The sequence below is a fragment of the Dryobates pubescens genome, chromosome Z, assembly GCF_014839835.1.
Source record: "Dryobates pubescens isolate bDryPub1 chromosome Z, bDryPub1.pri, whole genome shotgun sequence".
In the NCBI taxonomy this organism is placed as follows: domain Eukaryota; kingdom Metazoa; phylum Chordata; class Aves; order Piciformes; family Picidae; genus Dryobates; species Dryobates pubescens.
The window spans coordinates 66,627,286-66,647,937 of record NC_071657.1 but is presented as its reverse complement, the minus strand read 5'-3'; the positions used below and the strand labels follow the sequence as shown (position 1 = coordinate 66,647,937).

The following is a 20,652-nucleotide window of genomic DNA, read 5'->3' as shown; positions in this document are numbered from 1 at the left end:
TCCCTAAAGAACATAAAGTACTAGAAATATTGTTCAGGTTTTGAATGTGTGGCTGAGTGCCTGTGGCCAATAACTGTGTGTTAAGGACCGGTCATTACTGTTGTAATTGTATTTGTATTTGTTTTGTGTTCTGTGTGCTGTAAAAAGACAGTACTGTGTTGTATTGTGTAAAATGGGAGGGAGATAAAGTGGTGAGATCCCAAGACATAGCCCACTTGGTTGTGTAATTGCCCACTGGGGGGAAATTGGAGGCCCCCCAGGAGGGTCAACAAATCAAAAGACTTTAATTACATATTGTACCCAGTGATGGCCATTATATAAATTAGATGGTGGAGAGAAATGGCCTAGAAATGGCCTGGAAATGGGAGTCTGGAGTATGATACTTTACTGCAATTGATGTTGATTTTAAGAAGGGAAAAGAAATGGGATGAGACAATATATGCTGATATGTTTTTCTATCTCTGAGAGCATCCAGAGTTTCAAAGGGACTGTGGTATTAGAGCTCCCTCTGATCCAATGGTTCTGGCCCTTGAAAAAGAAAACAAGGCCAAGAATAAGAGGCAGACATGGTTGAAAAGGTGTTGCTCTGCCTATAGCATAGGGCAGAGGTGTCTTAAACTTGAGGAATTAAAGGACCTGCCTGAATTTTATCAATCTCCAGGAAAATTGCAAGGGGTAGTGACAGAGAGTTCAGAAAATAATGTAGGAAGTTCTGGGAGTGGCAGCAATGCAGAGAGTGACACCGGAGTCAGTTCCCAGAGCTATGCTCAGGGAAGCCCAGTGGCAAGAAGGACCCGAGGACAGCAAGTAAATGCCCCGGCTTCCCAGGCACTCATTCAAGCCCCCCTGCGACAAGCAGTAGGGCCTGAGGGGGATCCAGTCTGGATTAAGGTGCCTTTTACAAGTCATGATTTGGATAGTTGGAGAGAAAAGGCTAAAAATTATCGTAATGATCCCACAGGCACGGCTACACATTTTCGATTCATGATCAGGCAGCACAATCCAGGCTGGGATGATATCCAGTTACTATTAGAACAAATGACTGAAACAGAGAAACAATTAGTTGAAAAACATGGATTGGAACTAGCAACAGAAAGAATTCAAACCCGGGGAGAGGGGGCAAACATTGCAGATGTATTTCCACTCCAAAATCCAGAATGGAATACGAACAATGCCCTGCAAAGGACTAGATTGGAGGAATACCGGGAGTTTGTAGCCAGGGGAATAGAAAAAGCCATCCTGAAAGCAATTAACTGGTCTGTGTTATACTCAGTCAGACAAGGGCCTGGTGAATCACCCTCGGAATTCTTAGATAAGCTAAGGGAAGTCATGAGGAAAAACACCTCTCTTGACCCCGGATCAGAAGTAGGTATACAACAACTGGTATCCCTATTTATTGGGCAATCTGCTAGTGATATCAGAAAGAAGTTGCAAAAGTTGTCACCCCCGCAGGGAAGGGATTTAGAGGCACTTTTGGATGTAGCATGGAGAGTATTCTCTAACAGGGAAGAAGAAAATAGAAGAAAAGAAAAGAGAATGTTGGTAGCAGCATTGCAGGAAAGTAAGGAGACTGAAAGGATTAATAGAGTACGGTTGGAAAAAGATCAGCATGCGATTTGCAAAGAGAAGGGACACTGGAAAAGAGAATATCCAGAGAGGAAAAAGAAAAATAGAATACAGGCACAACTAGAAGAGCATGACTAGGGATAAATACCCTAGCAGATCCTCTGGTCATAATGAAGCTAGGGGAACAAGAAAATAAACCGGAATTCTTAGTGGACACCGGAGCAACCTTTTCAGTCTTAAATCAAGCACTGCTGCCTTTGGATGAGAGATGTGTTTCTGTGGTAGGGGCTACAGGTCAAACTGAGAAGGCATATTTTTTTAAACCTCTTAAATATAAATATGCTAAAACTTGGGGCTTACATAAATTTTTATATATGCCAAATGCCCCAAAGTCATTGCTGGGGAGGGATTTTTTGGAAGCATTGGGAGCTGAAATTAAATTTAATAAGGGGAAGGTAGAATTCAGAGTAAGGGAGAAACAGTTGATTGAGGTTTTAAGTCTTGCATTAATGAGCCCTCGACAAGAGAAAAACAGACTAAGAGAAAGCATAAAAGTATCAAGATACAGATTACAATTTGTGGAAAAGAAGGTAAAATATTTAGGGCATTAACATAGTTAGGGAAAGAAGAAATTAGTAAGAAAGTACCGCCACAGCAGAAAACAGTTTCCCCCCACCTCCTCCTGCCTTGTGGTTGCAGCACTTTTGAGACCTTACCAGCCCACACTTTCTCTCTGTTATCTTTCTCTTGCTAGCAGTTTGTGTTTTTTCTTTTTTTCTTTTTGTAGCTTTGTAGACAGAGTTGTTAACTAAACTGTGTAGAAATTTTATTATAACCTGTGTCAACAATTAACAATAACTAATAGTTAACAGGAACTGTGGAAACAACTTACTTACAACAATTATTGAGATAACAAAGGATGGCAGTAACAAAAATAAGGATAAAAGCACAGATTGAGACACCGAACAGTGAATAAACTAACACTCTCAGCCGCCTTTGACCAATCACCTCAACATCTGGGTGCAGCGTGGTGCAATGGGTGGTGCGAGCTCTCTTCCTGAGAAAAGAAGAAATCAACCTTGTAGGGTGAGAGAAATTTGGAGCCTTAACAGAACTAACCTCTCTGGTTGTTGTGGAGGGCGAAAAACTGCTCGTCTAGGCCTCTCCTCCCTGGTGGGTGACAGTGGCCTACCAGCCTAATGGTGAGAGAACACTGCAGCGTCACAGCCAAGTTAGGAAATACTGTCTGGTTTTTACTAAAATACTGTAGAGAAACATTGCCACTGGTGAACTGGCTGGCATCTCAGATGGATCCGGGGTGGTGTCATCTTCTCTGGTGGTGGCTATCTCTTCCAGCTTGAGAGGTAACACCTCGTGATTCGGGTGTGAGAATGCACAACTCTAACCCTGCGCATGCGCTATAACCCTCTATGGCTCAGCCACGATGCTGTGACACATGTTGAAATCAAGACCATAACTAGCAAGAGAGTTTATGTTCTATATGATTGTTTTGTGTTGTATGAATCTGTTAGATCATTCAGTCTCAATGCATAAGCATATTCAAGAACTGGAATACAGTGTAACACATTTGCAGATTGATAATGAAGGTTGGTTTAAAGGATTGTTTAAAGGATGGGAATTCTCTGGTTGGTTTCTTTTGACTGTTAAAACTGGGTTATTAATATTGTTCATTGTGATGGTAATGTTACTGATGTTGCCTTGTCTGATTAGTCTGTTATTGGGAAATTGTGATGAAGTTGTGGATCCTTTGATGGGCCAAGAAGAGATTGACCTCGAAAGTATTGCTGTGTATCAGTGAGAAAATATTGTTATGTACTTGTGAATGAATATATTGTCATGTGCCTTAGAATATCTGGCAAATCCCTGAAATGAATGTGTAGTTTGTTTAAGGTTGAGAAACTGCAATGAGAAGAAATATACCAGTGGTTAAACGAATCTGGAATTTAGCAGTTGGAATCTCCTACACTAGTGTGTTTAGTATAATAAATCATTTAGCAGGGGTAAAGTGTAGATATTGTTATTGTAGGGCTATTGTTATAGTGTAGAGAATGTCTATTAGTATACGCTAATTTGTAAGATAAAAGAGGTAAGGAAAACTGGGCAAAGAGAGTCAGTTTGGACCAGCTCCTAAGAAGCGGAAGAGGGCAAGGCCGAGGAAGGAACCAGTACCGTGGCTCAAGAAGGTCTGCTGAGGGCTCCAACCCCTTAGGGCTGAGACCAGCGGGTACCACGGACCTGACCGGACCTCTTCTGATGGTATATGGAGCCTTGCTGGTCCTGGGACATGCACAAAAGTGCAGGTGTATCATACCATCTATGACTGCAAGGGGAAAAAAATTAAATCCTTGCCATATAAATCAGACTGAGGGTGCCCAGGGTAATGAAAGTAGAAAAATAACCTGTTATGATCCTAAAAAAAATACCCTATCAGTGGTGGATAGAAGCAAGAACTAATAATGAGAAAAGAAGGTTGATAGGGCAAAGTGGTATTATCACAAATCTCAGTAAACCACTATCTGTTAAATTTGACCTGTCACAAAAAGATTATTGTTCAATTCTTTTTTATCATGGAATCGAAACAAGGACTAAGCATGAGATTCCAACTGTTGCTAAGAATTTATTTGTAAACCTTGCTGAAAATATTGCCAAAGCCTTAAGAGTAACTGTTTTGTTTGTGGAGGTACTAATCAAGGTGATCCTGGGGTTACCGCACTCCTATTTATATGCTTAACAGAATTATAAGAGCCTGAGCATTGTTAACCAGCAGGTGATTGGAACCAATGTGAGAGGGTTAGACAGACCAGTCAATGATGTGGAACCTGGAGATTATGTCTGTGTCAGATTTCTTTCAGAGAACCCTCTGGAGCCCAGGTGGACCAGACCGTATCAGGTGTTACTGACATCCTTCACAGCCATCAAAATCAAGGAACAAGCTGCTTGGATTCACCACACCAGAGTCAAGAAGACCTCAGTGAGAGAATGGAAACTTGAATCCCAGGGACCTCTGAAGCTCAAGTTCTATCAATAATTGTGATTTGTTTGTTGGTTGATACTATTGAGGGAAAGAAAGGAAATATGTACTTAAATGTTAGTCAAAAATTGGCTTTGCAAACTAATCTCTCTAACTGTTGGATAATACTACTGTTAGTTTTGATTAAGATAATTATGTGTACTAGAAAGAGTGGTGTAAAATCCTACCAGAAGTATAAAAACTATAAACTCAGACATGAGCTGGAAACAGGACATTATTTTAAGAAAATACAGTATAGGAATATACTCTTGGCTGTAAGAAAGGGGGGAATTGATGAACAGAAAATTCTCATTAACAGACTAACAGAGTAGATAAGAATTTTCCTCATTAGCTGAAATGCTGGAATGAAGGGAGGGGGAGAGGAGTTGGCAGACAGCCTCTGCATAGATAAGGAATAGCAGGATTTTTCAGTGATTTACTTCTGTTAGTCCTGGACAAGATGGTTTTTTGTATCAGATAAAGGACAACTGGATGATATGTATACTTCTGCTATTTTTAGATAGATAATCTTTGTATAGATAGGAAGCATCTGACTTTTCTGTGAAATATTGACATACCTCTGTCATGACAGACAGATAACTTTTTGTATAAAAGTTTGCCCAAAACTCTCTGAAGGTACACAGGTCTTTTGAAATTATTCTACCTGTGTCCGGCGCTGAAATAGAAGCACAATACAAGAAACTTACAAGAAACTTACTGAGTCTCTTGTGTACCTTTCTCTAAGTCACAACCTATCACCCAACACCATCTCATCAACTAAACCATGGCACCAAGCACCCCATCCAGTCGCTTCCTAAACACCTCCAGTGATGGTGACTCCACCACCTCCCTGGGCAGCACATTCCAATGGCCAATCTCTCTTGCTGGGAAGAACTTCCTAACCTCCAGCCTAGACCTCCCCTGGCACAGCTTGAGACTGTGTCCTCTTGTTCTGCTGCTGGGTGCCTGGGAGAAGAGACCAACCCCCCCTGGCTACAGCCACCCTTCAGGTAGCTGTAGAGAGCAAGAAGGTCTCCCCTGAGCCTCCTCTTCTCCAGGCTAAGCAACCCCAGCTCCCTCAGCCTCTCCTCACAGGGCTGTGCTCCAGACCCCTCCCCAGCTTTGTTGCCCTTCTCTGGACACCTTCCAGCATCTCAACATCTTTCCTAAACTGAGGAGCCCAGAACTGTTGTGTAGTTAAGCGCAGTTTTACAGCGTCTGCGGGAGTGGGTTCGTTAGCATCTATGGGCACAGCAGCGCACCCCCACCGTGAGGAGCACAGCCTGCTTCCTGCCCGCACGGGAGCGCGGCGACCGCGCTCCTCGGAACCATGTCTCGGTGGCGCGGGCGCAGCCGTGCGGGATTGGCCGCGCACCGGGGCGGCCTCCGCGCACTTCCGGGTCGGCTGCGCCCGGCGGCGGGTGTACGCGCGGCGAGGCCTCGGCTCACCGCCCAGCTGCCTGGCCGCCTGGGGACGGTCCCTCCTCGCAGCCCCTTCGCCTATAAAGGGGCTGGGCCTCCCCGGCCGGGGACAGCAGCTGTCTCTGCCGGCGCGAGCGCGGCTGTCGCCGCCCGCTGCAGCGGCAGAGCGAGGCAGCGGAGATGGACGACGAACCTGAGCGGACCAAGCGCTGGGAAGGAGGCTACGAGAGAACATGGTGGGCTTGCCTTTCCCCTCCTCACCTTCTGGTTGGGAAAACGCGAGGAAAAGTCGCCCTTCCGCTCAGTAACGGTCTGTTTTGCGTAGGGAAATTCTTAAGGAGGATGAATCCGGATCCCTGAAAGCGACGATCGAGGACATTCTTTTCAAGGCAAAGAGGAAAAGGTATTGTGCGTTGCCACGAGGCTGCTAACCGAGCTGTTTTTGTCTGTTGTAAAGCCTTAAATCATTCTGCAACTGGGTCCCGTAGGCTGAGGAAGCATGTCGGCACGCCTGCAGTGTGCGTGTGCGGTCCCGTGCCCCTCGGAGCTCCGCATGCATGCGTCCTGCTTGATGCTTACCAGAGGGGCCAGAACAAACCCACCAGCAGCGGTAGGAGCCGCAGAAACTTGATTTCCTCTTCAGAGTGTACACAGGCTAGATAGCCTGGGTGCAGTCTGGCTGAAGATTTGAGGTCTCGTTCTGTGAAACATAACACAGAGCACCACCAATGCAGTTTGCACATTGGTTAGGCCGCACCTTGAGTACTGTGTCCAGTTCAGTTTAAGAAGGACACCGAGACACTTGAACGTGTCCAGATAAGGGCAACAAGGCTGGGGAGAGGCCTTGAGGCCTGTGAGGAGAGGCTGAGGGAGCTGGGATTGTTTAGCCTGGAGAAAAGGAGGCTCAGGGGTGACCTCATTGCCCTCTACAACTACCTGAAAGGTGGTTGTAGCCAGGAAGGGGTTGGTCTCTTCTCCCAGGCAACCAGCACCAGAACAAGGGGACACAGTCTCAAGCTGCACCAGGGGAGGTTTAGGCTGGAGGTGGGGAGAAAGTTCTTCACTGAGAGAGTCATTTGTCATTGGAATGTGCTGCCTAGGGAGGTGGTGGAGTCACCATCCCTGAAGGTGTTCAAGAGGGGACTGGATGTGGCACTTGGTGCCATGGTCTAGTCATGAGGTCTGTGGAGACAGGTTGGACTTGATGATCCTTGAGGTCTCATCCAACCTTGGTTATACTCCTCAGAAAAAAAAAAACAGTCCTTCAACAGTTTTTGTTTGTTTTAAACAAATCACTCCAATCTGGGTGTTATAATCATGGTACCAGATTCATGTTTCAAATTGTCAGGGAAAAAAAAATTGCTGGGCAGATTGGTATTTGTTTCAGATTGTGTTAAAATGCTCAAATTTGTATAAAAATTTGAAGTTCTATTAAAGCGGGTGGCAAGAAGTGCTTTTTTTTTGCTTGTTTTTTTGTTTTTCTTAGAGGCATGGAATCTGTGATTGAATTGCCTAGTTCCCCAGTATTAACCAGTGCCAGTGGTTTGTTACTGCTTCCCATTTGCCAGAAGTCTGCGCTAGTGAGTGTGTTCCTGACTCCTCCATTCATGTACATCTTACTTAAATCTTCCTTTTTTTCACCAGACTCTCTGACCACCATGGACAAGTTCGACTTGGAATGGTATGTTAATGTCTTAACCCTTACCTGTCTTGAGTCCAAAACTCCTTGAGTAGAGGTTGTACTCCTAACCTGAAATACTCTCTTGCAGATTCAGAACCACAGAATCATTTTGATTGGTAAAGACCCTTTAAGATCATTGAATCAGTGTGCTGGAGACTAGAGCTTGTGTTTTCCACCACACATTTAGTTTTAAGCACATTCTTTATATGTGGGAGGTGAAGCATGCTGGGAGATGGAGGTCTTATAGAATCATTTTGATTGGAAGAGGCTTCTAAAACCATGAAGTCCAACAATAAGCCCAGCACTGCCAGGTCACCACTAAACTATGCACCTTAGCATTGCATTTTCAGGTCTTTTAAATATCTCCAGGCATAGTGACTCTACCACTTCCCTGGACAGCCTGATCCAGGGCTTTACAACCATTTCAAGGGGAAAAAAAAATTCCTAATATCCTATCTGTATATCCTCTGACACAACTTGAGGCCATTTCCTCTTGTCCTGTGGCTTTTTAAGTGGGAGAAGAGACTGACCCCCACCTCACTACTTCCTTTTTTCAGGTAGTTGTAGAGACTGAGAAGGTCTCTCCTCAGTCTCTTTTTCTCCAAACTAAGGACTCCCAGTTCTCTGAACTGCTCTTCATGTTCCTTTACCAGCTTCATTGCCCTTTTTTGAACCTGCTTCAGCACATCAATGTCCTCATAGTGAGGGGCCCAAAACTGAGCACAGTATTTGAGGTGGGGCCTTACCAGTGTGGAAAGGTGTAGTGTATAAGGGCATGATCACTGCCGTGGTCCTGCTGGCCACTGCTTCATGTAGGCTAGCGTGGTGGTGGTGGCGGCCTTCTTGGCCACATGAGCATATTGCTGACTCTTGTTCAGCCAGCAACACAGGTCTTGTTCTGCTGGGCAGCTTTTTGGCCACTCCCCCATACCTGTAGAGTTGCATGGTGCTGTGACCCTAGTGCACGACTGTTAAACCTGTCTTTGTTAAAACTCATAAAACTGGCTGTTGATCCAGGCTGTCCAGATCCCTCTGCAGAGCCTTCCTACTTTCAAGCACATCAGCACTCCTTGCTAGCCTAGTGTCACCTGCAAGTCTTACTGTGGATGCATTCCATTCTCTTGTCCAGATCATTGATAAAGATATGAAACAAGAGACTGGGCCCAAAACTCAGCCCTGGGGAGTACCACTTGTGACTGGCTGCCAACTCACCACCACTCTTTGGGCTTGGCCATCCAGCCAGGTTTTTACCCAGTGAAGAGTATGCTGTCAAAGCCATGAGCACCCAGTTTTTCTAGGAAATGCTGTGGGAAGCATGGTCAAATGCTCTACCAATCTCCAGGCAAACAAATCCACAACCCTTCCCTTATCCACTAAATAGGTCACCTTGTTGTGCAAGGAGATGAGGTTTCCCAAGCAGAACCTGCCTTTCATGAATCCATGCTGACTGGGCCTTATTGCCTGTTTGTCCTGTATATGCTGTGTAACAGCACTCAAGATTATCTGCTCCAGGACTTTTTCCAGCCCTGAGGTCAGACTTAGCAGCCTTGTAGTTCCCTGGGTCCTCTTTCTGTCCCTTGTTGTAGGTGGGTGTCACATTTGCTAACCTCACACATTTGCAGTTGTGCACACCTGCAGTATTTGGATGTGTTTTGTTAGCAGCAGTCAGATCACGTGCACTTGCAGTGTTGGTTTCATGTGTAAAATGAACATAATCTAAGTGAGTTGCCAGTAGCACAATGCAGTGTTGCTCTTTGGATGCAAGAGGTGAACGTGCAGGCTGCGTTTTGTAGCTTGTCATGAGAGGAAATGAACAGTGTGCACTGTTGATTGGATAGCTCAGAGTACTGAATTTTTCCTGTTTGAGGGAGAGAGTTGTTGCTCTTTTTTTGAGTAAATGGATGAATGAACAGTTCACTGAATATGCCTGTTCTGTGAGTGATAATCACTTGTGACAACACAGATGCGTCACCTGTATGTTGTTGTTGATGGATCAAGAACGATGGAGGACCAGGATTTAAAACCAAACAGGCTTACCTGCACTCTGAAGGTATTTATGTGCTTGAAAGCTTCCTCCTATCAATCCACTGTTTCTCTGTACACCGGTCCCATTTTCCATTTGAAAGAATGGAAGTCTCCCATGTCTAGATTAGAATAGAAGAGAATAAACCAGGTTGGAAAAGACCTCTGAGATCATCCAGTCCAACCTATCACCCAACACCATCTAATCAACTAAACCATGGCACCAAGCACCCCATCCAGTCTCTAGGTTCCTAAACACCCCCACCTCCCTGGGCTATGTATATAGCTCCATCTGTTCTCTCACCTCTGTTTTTTCAGACTTGCTTCTGTTTCTAACCTATAGTTTTCCTGGGGTTTTTTTGAAGAGTAGAATCCTGTGTGACATTAATTTACCTTGCATGAGTAGTGCTGTACAGTAAAAACATTCTGTAGGGACATTATTGTGGGAAGACACATTATGAAAAGTGTGTGTAAATTAAACTGAAGTGTTGCCCCTAATAAGGGGTGAAAGAAGGACAGAGATGCTTTTGTTTGTTTTAGTTACAGTTGAGTTTTGATGAATTCTGATTTGAATGGATGCTAGACAGGAGCTGGAGTGGACTGTTGCTTCAGACCACGGATGACTTGAACCATACATCTCCTATTATATGGTCTTCTCTAACAATAAGCACTGAAATCCTGGGGTTTGATGATTTTATGTGGATTGGTGCTTTTTAGTGTACTGGAAGTCGCCATTTGGACCAACAATAATCTAGAATCATAGAATCAATAAGGTTGGAAAAGACCTCAGAGATCATCAAGTCCAACCTATTACCAATACAGAACACCTCATGACTAACTAAACCATGGCTTCAAGTGCCACATTAAATCCTTTCTTGAGCACCTCCAGGGATGGTGACTCCGCCATCTTCCTGGGCAGCACATTCCAATAGGCAATCACTCTCTCTCTGTAGAACTTTCTCCTCACCTCCAGCCTAAACCTCCCCTGCACAACTTGAGACTGTGTCCTCTTGTTCTGGTCCTGGTTGCCTGGGAGAAGAGACCAGCCGCCACCTGGCTACAACCTCCCTTCAGGTAGTTGTAGACAGCAAGAAGGTCTCCCCTGAGCCTCCTCTTCTCCAGGCTCAGCAACCCCAGCTCCCTCAGCCTCTCCTCACAGGGCTGTGCTCCAGACCCCTCCCCAGCTTTTTTCCCTTCTCTGGACATGCTGACATCTGGAGCCTTAACATGTGAAGTTATTAAAGTAAGGGGTAGATAGTTTCTGAAATTTGCATTGTACTGCCAACATAGGAGGAAGGAAAAGTGTGGTAGGGCTGAGGTGAGAGGATAACGGATAGGAAGGCTTCATTCTCTCCCCCATCCTTCTCTTATTTTGTCCCAAAATATTTTATTACTTTTTTTCAGTTGCATTTGCAAGCAGCCCCTACTTAGTGTGTGTGGAATAAAACTCTGTTTTGTTTTTAATGGTCTTGACTTTTCTTTATAGCTACTGGAATATTTTGTTGAAGAATACTTTGACCAAAATCCTATTAGTCAGGTAGGTGCAAAACATGCAAAAAATAAATAACTGAAAACTATTTTAAAAGTTATTTTCACTTGTGTTCAAATATGTGCAATTTATGTCTGCCTTCCCACCCCTTCCTCTTAAGTGTGGTCAGATTGTTTCTATCCAAACTAATGAAAATAAGAGTTTATATATTCACTTTTAATAAGCACAAATTCTAACATGGGAGACCTGATTTATGTTTTTTTTTCCAGGCATTTAGAGTTTGAGAAGATTTCTTTCTGTGGCAAAAATACTGGAAAGAGGGATGGTTGTGTTTATTGATGCATAGTGGTTTGCTGCTGTTGTTGCACTTAGAGGAGAACTTGTGTAGTTAGGTAACTCTGATCCATAAAGAAGTATTGGGAAAATGTAGTAGAAGTTATAAATCAGCTTTTTAAAAAAACATTCTAAGCAAAGTTTTGCCTTTTTCTTTCTTCCCCTCCCCCCCAGGTTGGCTTAATTGTAACCAAGAGTAAAAGAGCTGAGAAAATGACAGAACTTTCAGGTAGGGTGGTAGTTTATTTATTTTCTTTTTAATAGGAAATGCTTTCATCTGTTGTGTTGGTGGTGTAAGGTCTACCTGGGTGAGACTGATGATGAGAAAGTAGGGTCAGCCTCATATTTTTAATTTAAAAGAGAAGTAACTGAAAGTTGTCTGAAACCAGAGTCCTTATTTTCATCTGTTCTGGTCTAGATTTGTCATTCTGTGTGTTCAAGACCAAGTCTTACCCAGATTGAAGTAAAATATGTTTTGCTTCTCCTGGGGTTAATTTTTCACATTCTTTGTTAATTTAGTGGGTAATCATAGAATCAATAAGGTTGGAAAAGACCTTAGAGATCATCAAGTCCAACCTATTATGTAATGCCTAACACCTCATGACTAAGTAAACCATAGCTCCAAGTGCTACATCAAATCCCTTTTTGAACACCTCCAGGGACGGTGACTTCACCACCTCCTTCCAATGGCAAATTACTCTTTCTGGGAAGAACTTTCTCCTCACCTCCAGGCTAAACTTCCCCTGGTGCAGCTTGAGACTGTGTCCCCTTGTTCTGGTGCTGGGTGCCTGGTAGAAGATACCATCCCCCACCTGGCTGCAGCCTCCCTTCAGGTAGTTGTAGAGAGCAAGAAGGTCTCCCCTGAGTCTCCTCTTCTGCAGGCTAAGCAACCCCAGCTCCCTCAGCCTCTCCTCATAGGGCTGTGCTCCAGACCTCTCCCCAGCCTCATTGCCCTTTCTCTGGATATCTTCAAGTATCTCAGTGTCCTCCTTAAATTGAGGAGCCCAGAGCTGGACACAAGACTCAAGGTGTGGCCTAACCATGGGTGTCTTCTGTGAGACCACATGTTATGAAGTGAGATTTCTTTGCTGTCTGCCTTCTGTCACTAACAATCCATCAGGCTTCAGAGGTGAAGTCTTAACTTTTGCTCTTTATTTACCTGTGGAACTGGAACAACTTTATTGAGGAATTTGAGGACCAGTCAGTCTGTGATGATAACAGAACTAAATCTAAACTCTCCTCCTGCTGAGATGCTTTGTGAGACACTTGGCACTCATGTTAAGTGCTTAATGATACACAACAGTGTTTTTATTCTTTCTTTTCTCAAAGGTACTGACACTTAAGTGCCTGTAGAGTAAATGCACTGTTTTCTATGTACTGATCAAGAGGTCACTGTCTAAGGAGAAGCAGAGCTGCAAATCACAGTGTGAAAACCGTTTGTTGTGCAAGTGCACGTCCTTAAACACAGTTCAAATACTTCAATCATTTTAACCTGTTGCTTGAGGTGATTTTTTTTTCACATACAGGTAACTCAAAAAAGCACATAACTGCTCTGAAGAAAGCTGTGGATATGAACTGCAGTGGAGAGCCATCTCTATATAATTCCCTAAATTTGGCCATGCAGACTTTAAAGTTAGTATATGGATGGAGGTGGTGTTTGTTTGGTTGTTTTTTTTCCCTTTGTTTCCCATAAGCAGTATAATGTTGGGTTTGAGTTTCTGGAGGGGCAGACACAGTATTTTTCACAAGCAGCATCTTGGTTCACAGTGACCTGAGCCTTCTAAAAGGCAGACATAGAGTCTTCTTACAATACAAACTGTTTAGAAGTTAAAAATGCAAGTAGAACAGAAGCTAACTTTCTAACATAAGATGTCCCCATTTACAGGTGTGCTGTGTATAAAAAGCACCAGTATTTGAAAAAGTACATGATGTTATGTTGTATGTGAATATGGTGATGAAAGACCCTGCAGTTGTTTTTTCACTGGAGGGCTAAAGCATGAGGGAGGGGTTAGGAATTCATGCTAATGTGAGACCAGGAAAAGCAGCAGCATTGAGTCACAGTAATCTGGTGAGAGTTTTGGCATACTTCAGAAAGGTAAATTTTCAGGTAAGATAGATTAAGTAACTTTTTTTGCTTTGCAAAATGTTGAATTGGGATAAAGATTATTTTAACAAGTAATTACAACTAGAAACACAGAACAAAGCTAGTAGTCAAAAATTACTTGAATGACCAGTTGGAAGAGAGTTGTCCTGTAAGAACTAGAGCACATTAGTTAGGAATAGAATAGAATAGCATAGACTAGAATAGAATTAATCATGTTGGAAGAGACCTTTGAGATCATCAGGTCCAACCTATCACCCAACACCATCTAACCAACTAAACCGTGGCACCAAGTGCCGCATCCAGTCTCTTCCTAAATACCTTCAGCGATGGTAACTCCACCATCTCCCTGGTGGTGAGAGCAATAAGGTCTCCTCTGAGCCTCCTCTTCTCTGGGTTAAGCAACCCCAGCTCCCTCAGCCTTTCCTCACAGGGCTATGCTCCACACCCCTCCCCAGCTTTGTTGCCCTTCTCTGGACACCTTCCAGCATCTCAACATCTTTCCTAAACTGAGGGGCCCAGAACTGGACACAGGACTCAAGGTGTGGCCTAACCAGTGCAGCATACAGGGGCAGAATGACCTCCCTGCTCCTGCTGGCCACACTGTTCCTGATGCAGGCCAGGATACCATTGGTCTTCTTGGCCACCTGGGCAGACTGCTGTAATGGATTTACACCTATCAACTGATCAGAGACTTTTGTTTTAGGAAGTCAGGAAGGCTTACTGCAGTCTTGCTAGTTTTAAGATAGACTTTACTGATGAGAATATAGGTAAGGTATAGGGATAACTTAAGCATTAGAGCAAACAATCAGGTAGCAACTACGCTATCAAATACTGCATTTTAGATACTGGAAAGGTTTGGCTTTTGGAAGGTGAAGTTCTGGTGCTTGGAGAAGGAACTTGCCACTGTCTTTTATATTTGTAGGGAACTGCATATAATGTTGCCTTCTGGCTTTCGTACGTTAAAATCCTTGGAAACTTCAGCATACAAGTAGCTTGGTGTACAGAAATAAATTAACTCTATGCTTTCTTTAGGCACATGCCAGCACATACAAGCAGAGAGGTTTTGGTAGTCTTCAGCAGCCTGACAACATGTGATCCAGCCAACATCTATGACCTGATTAAGGTACTGCACTGAAGTCTTGACTGCTGCATTGAACACCCAAACTATTAAACTGAAAAAAAAAAGCCCAAGAGAGTTCCAGTGCCATCATGAATGAATTTTCATGTAAAATTTTGAACCTTTTTAGTGCTTTCTCTTCTGCATAATAATTTGTTTGTTCATTTGTTTTTCCATTTGAAGTGTTTAAAAGCAGTTAAGATTAGAGTCTCTGTCATTGGCCTGAGTGCTGAAGTCCGAGTTTGTACAGTGCTTGCCCGAGAAACTGGAGGTATGTATCTGAAGTTCAGTAGTTAACACTGCTGACACAAGTTGAATATCAGAATGAAGTAATTTGTCATATCTTCATTAATGCATTTTGGTATTCTGTTGTGCTGACAGAAAGTGTAAGAGTTTCCTAAATCTACAGTACATAGCATTTGGTGAAGTTGTTATTCTATCTCGAGAGAGAGGAAATTTTTTTATGTTAAAACCTGGTGTTCCTCATATGAAGCTGTATGAACACTGAACCATGCAATTGTTTTGGGTGGAAAAGACCTCTTAAGATCATCAAGTCCAACCATTGACCTAACACCACTGTGGCCATTACAACATGTCCTGAAGTGCCACATCCACACATTTCTTGAAGGCCTCCAGGGATGGTGACTCACAGTATCACAGTATCACTAAGGTTGTAAGAGACCTCGAGGATCATCGAGTCCAACCTGTCTCCACAGACCTCATGACTAGACCATGGCACCAAGTGCCACATCCAATCCCCTCTTGAACACCTCCAGGGACGGTGACTCCACCACCTCCCTGGGCAGCACATTCCAATGACAAACGACTCGCTCAGTGAAGAACTTTCTCCTCACCTCCAGTCTAAACCTCCCCTGGCACAGCCTGAGACTGTGTCCTCTTGTTCTGTTGCTGGTTGCCTGGGAGAAGAGACCAGCCCCTTCCTGGCTACAACCACCTTTCAGGTAGTTGTAGAGGGCAGTGAGGTCACCCCTGAGCCTCCTTTTCTCCAGGCTAAACAATCCCAGCTCCCTCAGCCTCTCCTCATAGGGCTTGTGCTCAAGGCCTCTCCCCAGCCTTGTTGCCCTTCTCTGGACACGTTCAAGTGTCTCGATGTCCTTCTTAAACTGAGGGGCCCAGAACTGGACACAGGACTCAAGGTGTGGCCTAACCAATGCAGAGTACAGGGGCACAATGACCTCTCTGCTCCTGCTGGCCACATTATTCCTAATGCAGGCCAGGATGCCATTGGCCTTCTTGGCCACCTGGGCATACTGCTGGCTCATGTTTAGGTGGCTGTCAATCACCACCACCTTCCTGTGATGTGGAGTTCAGGATAGTATGTTTATGTTGGTTGTTGCAGTGGTAGGTTATGGTATCATTATTCTTGTGTATTGGTGGAGAAAAAGCTATGGGTCTTCAAAACTTACTAAATATTCTGTCAGTGCTGATTTTAAAACATGTCATTATTCATAGCATTAGTGGGACTATGTTTTTAGGAACAGGGTTGGCTAAATTATGGTATTTTACTGAATTGGTTTTCTGTCATGTAGAGAATGTGTTCATTATCTGAGAGTGAGTAATTTCTTTCTTTGTGGCAGGAACCTACCATGTTATCTTAGATGAAAGCCATTACAAAGAGCTCCTGATGCATCATGTTAGTCCTCCACCTGCCAGTTCAAATTCTGAGTGCTCCCTTATTCGAATGGGTAAGATAAGGTTTTGTTCAGTACTCATCATTTGCATATCTTGCCCTTTTCTTTGTGTTAAAGCCAGACAGATAGGTGGAATCATAATAAAGACATTGCACAATTATTTTTCTAATTTTTATTCTGCAGTTTTCTTGATGTTTTTCCTGCAAAGCAGTCAGCTTTTACATGCAGTTGAAAGTGAAAACTAGTGAGGTGAATCATAGAATTGTAGAATCAGTAAGGTTGGAAAAGACCTCAGAGATCATCAAGTCCAACCTATTGCCAATACAGAACACCTCATGACTAACTAAACCATGGCTTTGAAGTGCCATGAGCAATCCTTTTTTGAGCACCTCCAGTAATGGTGACTTCACCACCTCCCTGGGCAGCACATTCCAATGGCAAATTACTCTTTCTGGAAGAACTTTCTGCTCACCTCCAGCCTAAACCTCCCCTGGTACAGCTTGAGACTGTGTCCTCTTGTTCTGGTGCTGGTTGCCTGGAAGAATAGACCAGCCCCCATCTGGCTACAACCTCCCTTCAGGTAGTTGTAGAGAGCAAGAAGGTCTCCCCTGAGCCTCCTCTTCTCCAGGCTAAGCAACCCCAGCTCCCTCAGCCTCTCCTCACAGGGCTGTGCTCCAGACCCCTCCCCAGCTTTGCTGCCCTTCTTTGGATACCTTCCAGCAACTCAACATCTTTCCTAAACTGAGGGGCCCAAAACTGGACACAGGACTCAAGGTGTGGCCTAACCAGTGCTGAGTACAGAGCAGAATGACCTCCCTGCTCCTGCTGGCCACACTGTTCCTAATGCAGGCCAGAATACCTTTGGCCTTCTTGGCCACCAGGGGCAAATAGTAATAGTAGTAGTAGTAGTAATAATGTAGAGGATAATATTTGAACTTCTCAATTGAAGTAAGAAACTGAAAGATGACTTGCACGTTTAAAATTGGGAATAATGGTATGTTATTCTTCACTTCAGGCTTTCCTCAGCATACTACTGCCTCTGCATCTGACCAGGATGCAAAGCCGTCCTTCAGCATGGCGTAAGTAGCATTGATTAAAATTCACTGAGGTGATGATACTAACAGTTAGTCATAGTCAGAAAATCTGCTTATTAGTGAAAATACTGAAAAATAGTATGAACAAACAGTAATGTGTTGTGATTTCTTGCTTACAGAATGAATAGAGATCACATCTCTGTGTGCAAATCCAGTACAGGGCTGGATGTTGGTACCGATGTTAATTTTGAGATGGCGAGTGGCTTTTAGTTTTGTCATGCAGTGATGAGAATAGAATAGAGTAAAGTAGAATAGAATTGAATAGAATTGAATTTACCAGGTTGGAAGAGACCTTCAAGATCATTGTGTCCAACCTATCACCCAACACCATCTAATCAACTAAACCATAGCACCAAACACCTCATACAGTCTCCTTCTAAACACCTCCAGTGATGGTGACTGCACCACCTCCTTGGGCAGCACATTCCAATGGGCAATCTCACTTTCTGGGAAGAATTTCTTCCTAACATTTAGCCTAACACAAGAACACGAGGGTGCTACAAGATGCTAGAGCAATCACTACAAATCTTACTTGCATGTCTGTAGCTGTGTAATTTTGTCACTCTGAAGGCAATGATAATGACCAAGGGTATCATCTGTAGTAAAGTGTTTTGTATCTGTTTACTAATGTAATTTTAAACAGAAGTATAAAACAGAGGCCTCATTTAGTTAGTGTACCAGTGCTCTTCTCAATGAAAGGAGTTGCATATTTTAGGGTAATAGGGGAGTCTGAATTGTCAAAAGGAAACAGTGCCTGCTGTTTGAAAGTACCAGCATGCACCCTAAGGTCAATACAAACTATGTGTGAAAGTAGAAACCCTAACCAAAGTTACCTTTTGTAGCTTTAAGATACATTGGCTCCTGTATGTGAGAAAATGTGGTTACTGATACCTCACCCTACCAATTGCTTTCGGACACTTCCATACCCAAGGAACTATTGCATGGAAGTTACTTAAACGTTTTTGAACTACTTCTTACAAGAACTTTATTATAGAGTGTTTATAGTGATGTAGTGTTACGGTATTAAATTGTCTCACTCTCCTCTAGGCAATTGGAAAACAACAGTGACCCAGGTCTTACACTGGGTGGGTATTTCTGTCCCCAGTGCAGAGCCAAATACTGTGAACTCCCTGTGGAATGCAAAATCTGTGGTGAGTAGCAAGAATTGGTGTGCAGATTAATTATGAGTTTGACAGTTAAGGGTTAGAAAAAATTCAGCTACATAGCTAGGAATTGAAAGCTGGCTCTACTTTAGAAAGCCCATATTCCCTCATCCTAGAATGACAGCTTCTTAAAAGAGACTTTTAGGACACAGGTTGCCCAGGGAGGTGGTGAAAGCCTCATCCCTGGAGGTTTTGAAGGCCAGGCTGGATGTGGCTCTGGGCAGCCTGTTCTAGTGTGAGGTGTCCCTGCCCATGGCAAGGGGGTTGGAACTGGATGATCCTTGAGGTCCCTTCCAACCCTGACAATTCTATGACTCTATGCTTGTTCTTCAGGGGTTGTTCTGGAAAAGATTATGGAAGCTAATGAACAAATGATTTATGGGTTTTAATTCTGAAAAGCTCTGAAACATTAAGTAGTTGAAAATACTTCTTCCTATTTGCTTTCTTCTATACAGAAGAGCTTTTCATCCTTTCTTGTGATAACTTTGATGTCTCTTTATTTACAGGTCTCACGTTAGTGTCTGCTCCTCACCTGGCTCGCTCTTACCACCATTTATTTCCCTTGGATTCCTTCCAGGAAGTTCCCCTGGAAGAGTATCAGGGGCAACGGTATGCAGATCACATTTGTCATAAGTAATGTACTTGTGGATCCAGTAATCTGTGTTCCAGAAGTAAGAAGAGCTGGCAGCAGCTTCTTTGCTGCTGGAGTCAGTGTTGAGTGGGCACTTTGGGCCACTTCTGGCAATTAGAAGTGTTTGTAGTTCCATTAACAGTTATCCTGTGCGTTCAGTTCAGTAGCTGCCAGAAGTTGCTACTAGCTATGACATGATTTTTAAACACCATTTCACACCATCTTGACTTAACATATTTACTTTTTGAATTAAATATGCCCATTTTGCTTTCAGGCATTGTCAAGGCTGCCAGGGAGAAATGAAAGATCAAAATGTAAGTGTGTTGGAACTTCATTGGAGTTTGCATTGAGGGGCACCAGAAGTAGAGATGATTCTTTACTAAAATCTTCTGAAGACTGTGGAAACTTATTTCATGGTTAACTAGACTTCCCTGTTGGGGAGTCACACCTTTTGGACTGCAAAGTCCAACATAAATTGGAATGGGCTGCCCAGGGAGGTGGTGGAGTCACCATCACTGGAGGTGTTTAGGAGGAGACTGGATGAGGCACTTGGTGCCATGGTCTAGTTGATTGGGTGGTGTTGGATGATAGGTTGGACACAATGATCTCGAAGGTCTCTTCCGCCCTGCCCTGCCCTGCCCTGCCCTGTTTCTTATTCTATTCTGTTTTCTATTCTATTCTATTTTCTATTCTAAAGTGTGGGAAGCATTTTCCTGGGAAGTTGCATGAATGATCTTCCTCTCTCTGCTGCTTGGAAGCACCTAGAGTGTCTCAGCTCAGCCCGCTGGGCACACTTGCTGTTAGAAACTTTCACTCCCTTGGGTTTCTGTGGTGTTAGCAGTACAGTCAATTTATACTGTCTTGGTGAGGCAACCATTGCCCTCCTGTAGTGCTGTGTAATCCAACTTCTCTTTTTCTACCTTTTCTACACAGGTTTACATATGCAAAGTGTGTCAGAGTGCATTCTGCGTGGAATGTGATCTCTTTGTTCATGATACCCTGCACTGCTGTCCGGGCTGCATTCATGACCACCCTGTTCCGGTGTCCCTATGATGTTGTCTTCTTTTAGAACTCATCATGTCTATGTCATTCTTGCATAAATGTAATCTGCTTAATCTGCTTAAACTTCAGGGTAAACTTCAGCCTCTTTAAGAAACATATTTATAAAGTTCCCTGGTGTGAAAGACTACTTGTCCCTCCTTGTGTGACTCAACAAAGATAAAATCACTCGCTGCTTGCCCAGACAATGTGTTGTTGGGCAGAGCCACTGGAAAGAAGGTGCAAAGACCAATCCTAGATGCAAATCACCTTGCCATTGCATCGTGATAACACTGACTGCATCTGGCC

At 43.7% G+C, this 20,652-nt stretch overlaps 1 protein-coding gene across 1 annotated transcript; it reads left to right on the top strand.

Moving 5' to 3' along the window:
- Positions 1-6,129: 6,129 nt before the first annotated feature.
- On the top strand, positions 6,130-20,426 carry GTF2H2C (GTF2H2 family member C). Its single transcript, XM_054178047.1, has 15 exons — positions 6,130-6,255; positions 6,345-6,422; positions 7,664-7,700; positions 9,664-9,750; positions 11,209-11,259; positions 11,719-11,773; positions 13,071-13,176; positions 14,681-14,771; positions 14,949-15,036; positions 16,364-16,471; positions 17,433-17,496; positions 18,559-18,662; positions 19,181-19,283; positions 19,580-19,619; positions 20,239-20,426. The coding sequence occupies exons 1-15, from the start codon at positions 6,200-6,202 to the stop codon at positions 20,356-20,358; spliced, it is 1,188 nt and encodes a 395-aa protein (XP_054034022.1). The 5' UTR covers positions 6,130-6,199; the 3' UTR covers positions 20,359-20,426.
- Positions 20,427-20,652: the final 226 nt, after the last annotated feature.

What these genes read in the sequence shown, in the direction of transcription:
- GTF2H2C (XM_054178047.1), top strand. Translation starts at nt 6,200, where the DNA reads ATGGACGACGAACCTGAGCGGACCAAGCGCTGGGAAGGAGGCTACGAG. An exon ending in GAAAATGACAGAACTTTCAG is followed by an intron (nt 11,774 to 13,070) that starts GTAGGGTGGTAG and finishes TTTCACATACAG; the next exon opens with GTAACTCAAAAAAGCACATA. An exon ending in ACATCTATGACCTGATTAAG is followed by an intron (nt 14,772 to 14,948) that starts GTACTGCACTGA and finishes TTCCATTTGAAG; the next exon opens with TGTTTAAAAGCAGTTAAGAT.